This window comes from Triticum aestivum, chromosome 2D (assembly GCF_018294505.1).
Source record: "Triticum aestivum cultivar Chinese Spring chromosome 2D, IWGSC CS RefSeq v2.1, whole genome shotgun sequence".
In the NCBI taxonomy this organism is placed as follows: domain Eukaryota; kingdom Viridiplantae; phylum Streptophyta; class Magnoliopsida; order Poales; family Poaceae; genus Triticum; species Triticum aestivum.
In genome coordinates this window covers 615,926,960-615,932,578 of record NC_057799.1, presented here as the reverse complement: position 1 = coordinate 615,932,578, position 5,619 = coordinate 615,926,960, and the positions used below count along the sequence as shown (strand labels likewise).

The 5,619-nt window shown below is 44.0% G+C and overlaps 1 protein-coding gene across 1 annotated transcript; it reads left to right on the top strand.

Annotated features, from left to right (window-relative positions):
* The first annotated feature begins 4,476 nt into the window (after positions 1 to 4,476).
* Positions 4,477 to 5,016, top strand: LOC123050432 (SKP1-like protein 1). Its single transcript, XM_044473229.1, has one exon. The coding sequence runs from the start codon at positions 4,477 to 4,479 to the stop codon at positions 4,963 to 4,965; it is 489 nt and encodes a 162-aa protein (XP_044329164.1). The 3' UTR covers positions 4,966 to 5,016.
* The last annotated feature ends 603 nt before the right edge of the window (positions 5,017 to 5,619 follow it).

Genomic DNA, 5,619 nt, shown 5'->3' with positions numbered 1-5,619 from the left:
GTGTTCTATTGATTCACTTGATGTATATTTTGGCACTCAACTCACGGATTCCCGAGGTGACATTGGGGTAATCTATGCATAGGGGTTGATGCACGTTTACGTCTTTGTTTCTCCGGTAGAAATCTTGGGGCACTATTTGAAGTTCTTTGTGTTGGATTGAATATTATGAATCTGAAGTTGTTTGATGCATATCGTATAATCGACCCACGAATACTTGTGGTGACATTGGAGTATCTAGGTGACATTAGGGTTGATTGATGTGTATCATATGGTGTTATTTTACTACGAACTCTAGGGCTGTTTGTGACACCTATAGGAATAGCTCAATGGATTGATCAGAAAAAATAACTTTGAGGTGGTTTCGTACCCTACAAGCAATTTCATCTTATATTCTCCGCGATAGGAACTTTGGAGTGACTTTTGTCGTACGTTGAGGGATTGCCATATGATCTAATTATGTTATCATTGTTGAGAGAAGTTGCACTAGTGAAAGTATGAACCCTTGGCCTTGTTTTCAAGCAATGCAATACCGTTTTCGCTCACTTCTATCACTTGCTACCTTGCTGTTTTTGTATTTTCAGATTAGAAAAACCTATATCTACTATCATATTACACTTGTATCATCATCTCTTCGCCGAACTAGTGCACCTGTACAATTTACCATTGTATTGGGTGTGTTGGGGACACAAGAGACTCTTTGTTACTTGGTTGCACGGTTGTTTGAGAGAGATCATCTTCATCCTACGCCTCCCACGGATTAATAAACCTTAGGTCATCCACTTGAGGGAAATTTGCTACTGTCCTACAAAACTCTGTGCTTGGAGGCCTAACATGAGTCTACAAGAAGAAGGTTGCCTAGTAGACATCAACTTCACGAGGCACTATTCCAAATTCCACTTAGAAGTGTTTGGGGAGCTTTTGTGCCGCGAAGCTTTACCCAATGTTGGAAAAGAATCCGAAGTGATGATTTATATGTACAAGTTGACCAAGCATTCTATTCAAATACTTGAGAAGGCACTATTTCAAGCCTAGTTTGGAGCGTTTGGGAGAGGAATTCTCGATATCACCAAGCAATGGCAAGGTGTTGATCGAGCGGATACAATGAGATATTCCAACAAAGCACTGTCTAGTATCGGCATGAGTTCATTTCAACCACTTCACATCGCACCATCAAAATGCCACCCTTGATGAGTTTTAGGTGCAATGTGAAGTGTTTGAGTGGAACTCAAGGTGACATGCAACATCTTTGAAGCATCCATGTTTTTAAGGGAATTTTGAAGCGTCAAAGTAACCACCGATATGCAGCAATCTGGTGATTGGGTGGGATTTATGTTTTGGTCTATGTCATCTTCTTCGTCTCTTGCATGTTTCAGACCCAAATGGAGGAGAGACCCGAGAACCAGCTAATATGATGTGGGCCCTTCACGACAATGCATGCAGGCCAGCCATTGCTATTTGTTTCTTCACAAAAAAAACACAACATTTCTTTTCTCGCTGAAAGTCTCGGTTCCAAAATTCCGAATCAACACCAGTTTATAGCACCAAGCGACGAACATTGATCAGGTTAGTAAGGCTCACATTTGTTTCGCTATGCTCTCCCACTCTCAGGTGGTGTTGCTCTGAAAACCACACGACCTGTATATGACTTAACCAACAAAAATGCAGGGTGTACTACTGCTCACCTCGGTACCGCATCGTAGGTCTCCACTCTCTAGATCGACTCTGGACCTATAGACCACGACAGACGGGCTTCCTGCGTAACAGCATGCACGCCTCGGCATTCCGCCCTTGATGCGACAAGATTGTAAAAAAAAATATGGGTTCAAGATTTTTGAAGAATCTGGGGGAGGTCCGATTCTTAATATACTGGAAGAATCGGCCAAAAGAACTGGATCATAGTAGTACACTACTTAATTGGCCCGGTGGCTGTCGAGCGCATGCGGGTGGCTGCATGTGCCTGCGATACCAACCCCACAGTTATTATGGGTGACAGCGGAGTCATCCAACAGGAGAGACGGTCAAGGCAAGGAAGATGTTATGTCACTGAAGCCGTTGACCCAGCCACACGTACGTTCTCTCTGTTGCAGATACGACACCCCTCCAGCCGCACAACCTTCTGATTTATGAAACATAGAGAACGTACATGTGGGTGGTTCTGTGGCTGCAAATTTTAATACCTAGACCATCCAAATTTTGGGATTTGCAAACATTTTCCTTGCTATAAGACACTGAGCCCCAGTCCAAATTTCCTCGGCAGTCCAAAAGAAAAGCTCTTTGAATCGCATAAACGGCTTTGGGATTTTGATTGTAGGCAAAAGACCGACATGATGTAGGGTGGCGAGGGAGTCAAAGGATGCAGGAGATTAGATTTAACCTCATGCACCCCTAGGCATAAAGCGGGTGGCCCAACCCATGAGGTATTTGAAGAAGTTTTGAACGATGGGTTGGATGTCCGGGGGTGGCAGTTTTATGTTGGCGAGAGGAACTTAGATAGATCACACAGTCGATGTCGACAGAAATATTATTTGCATTTGTGGGAACAGTGTGAAGGGGGCGAAAGTAGCGTCGCTCGGATGGCTTGCAAGAGGTGTAATGAGTGAGTGGAATAGCTTGTGATGGTATGAGATGATTGCAACCACGAAGGGGTATGGTAGAGAATACACACAGAGAGTTCAATATCTATCTGTTATGGAAAAAGTAACCAAGGCTCATAAGCATCTATAGAAAACTAGCGTAACTATCGATATGGCACAAAGAAATCTGAGTGGGCAGGGCAATATTCAACACTCGGAAGTGCGGACGAAGGCAAGAAGAGTGGTCCTGAACACAACAATGTAGAACCTTTTCTACGAGGATCTAATGACTCGGAAGTACCGAGTACCAATCGCTCGGTATTATCGTCGTAAACAGAGCACTTCTTAGAATGAGAATTTTCAAAGAAGATCCAAGTCATCGATCGAAAGTTCCAGTTGAAAAGGAGCGGAGGCACCAAATGTTGTGGCACGTATGCGAATGGAGATGTCGGAGTGCCAAGCCCGGATCAAGGTTTTTGTGTGATTGTAGCCTCGTTTCGTGGATGCGGATTCGAGCCTGGTCAATCGCGAACTAGTTTCAATGGATGGAGAAATTCATCTTTCCTTCTCCATGAAAAAGGGAGCGGGGGCAAGATCAAATAACATATGGCATCCTTATTTTGAAGTGGTGGAGTCAGTTTTTTCTTTTCTTTGCACGGTACGGAGTCAGTTATTTGGCAAGCTTTGGTGTCTGCCATACCTAAAGTTTGCCGCATATACTTGCGAACTTTGCTACAGCTACGGGCAGTTTCTACGAAAAGTGCTTACGGAGATGAGCTGGAGACTTAGGATTCATCACAATTTAGGTCCCACGGCTAAATTTATGGGCAGAAAATCAATGAGATTAGGCCATGCAATCCTGTAACTTGCGTCCGTAATGGGATTCCCGTAAGTCTAGCTTTTTTGCTAGATAGGAGTATATATATACTACAGTAGTAACTAGTATATACCATCTTTCCTATTACATGTACATATAGCTGCTCCAGCGACAAATATTACGGTACAGAGGGAGTATATTAGCTACATTTTCTAAAAATAAAAGTATTTTTTCACAAATTTTCCCACACATAAATTTGTTCCTGCCTCCGCCTCTGATCAATGTGGTCAACAAGGTTTCGTTCCTTGTGGGCGGTTCTGGGCCCGGTTAACCTTATGAACTGGGCCAAGAGGACTCTACGTATAACGTTGCCTATGAATCTCCTGAATCAGTAGCAGACACGTTTACGAGACGCAATGACGAGGGACTCCTTGATGAAGATGAACATGAATAGCACCCGAGTTCGACTCCTTGATGAATGCTCCCTCCGTCCGTGAATAAGGGGGTGCTTGGTTCCAGGGACTTTTTTGTGTTGGGACTAAAAGAAGTCCCTAGCAAACCAAATAAGGAAGGACTTTTTTGGGACTTTTTGCTGCAAGTCCTTAGAAGCACCTCCTTAAGAGTCTTTTTCAGAAAGTCCTAGGAACTAGAAAAAGTCTTAAACTAGAGAACCAAACACCACCTAAGTGTACATCTAGCTTTTGTCTTAAATCAAAATTTTAAAACTTTGACCACCTTTCTAGGAAAAAGTAAAAGCATTTATGGCACCAAATTAGTATCACTAGATTCGTTTTGAAATGTATTTTGATACTATATCAATTTGATGTCATATATGTAATTACTATTTTCTATAAAGTTGGTCAAAATTTTGAAACTTTGACTAAAACAAAAGCTAGATGTACACTTATTCGCGGACGGAGGGAGTATATACGACCCGTCGCCCCAATAAATAGCCCCGGCAGGTTCCCAGCCCCAGCCCAAGACGCAAAAAGCTCTCATCTTTGGTCCTCTCTTACGCCGCAGCGTTTCCCGTAGGTTTCGCTAGGGTTTCGATCGTATCACGTTCGCCTCCCAATCCTCGGATCGATGGCGGCCGCGGAGGGCAAGAAGAAGATCATGCTCAAGAGCTCGGAGGGTGAGGAGTTCGAGATCGACAAGGCGGTCGCCATGGAGTCCCAGACCATCCGCCACATGATCGAGGACGAGTGCACCGACAACGCCATCTGGCTCCCCAACGTCAACTCGAACATCCTCTCCATGGTTATTGAGTACTGCAAGAAGCATGTCCAGGCCAGCCCCAAGCCGGCCGACTCCGCCGCCGCCGCTGCCAGCTGCTCCACCTCTGCTGCAGCTGCGGCGCCAGCCCCCACCGAGGGCATGAAGAGCTGGGACGCCGAGTTCATCAAGGTCGACCAGGCCACCCTCTTCGACCTCATCCTGGCTGCAAATTATCTTGACATCAAGGGATTGTTGGACCTTACTTGCCAGATTGTTGCCGACATGATCAAGGGCAAGACTTCCGAGGAGATCCGCAAGACATTCAACATCAAGAATGACTTCACACCCGAGGAGTAGGCGGAGATCCGCAGGGAGAACCAGTGGGCTTTTGAGTAGAGAAGCATACATAGGCGTTGAATTCTGCCTAGTATTCGTCATGTCCACGTTTCAGAAATGTCTTTTTTAGTTTTTATTATGTCGTTGTAATTCTTCGGAACTCGTTGGGGTCGTTAAACATCATAGAGAAGAGAAACAGTGCTGCGCTGAATTAATGCTTTAGTATTTGTCATGCGTCCACATTTGAAACATTTTTTTTTTAAATTTCTTTACTTCAAGTGGGTGTGTTCTCTGTATCTTTAGACGATTTATGTCGTGTGATTTGAGATTAACAAAGCAAAGGACGTGATGCCATCATCGAGTCATAAACTCGACAGCTACGTTCTGGTATGGTGACGACACGTGATAGAAGACTATCCGTATATACAAACATATTTTTCTTGAAACAGAGGCATAAGCTTTGTCTCATCGATTAATTAAGAGAGGAGAATATAGTTACTCCCACACACATTCCCAAGTTACAAAAGTCAATCTCCAGATATGATATTACCCAATTTTGTTGCTCCCACAATAACCCAAAGTTTTACCCCGGCGGTGGGGTAGATTTCTGTTTAAAAACCCGTGCATTCCTCTCATTCCAAATTTGTCCAAATCAAGGAGCTTGAGCATGACTTA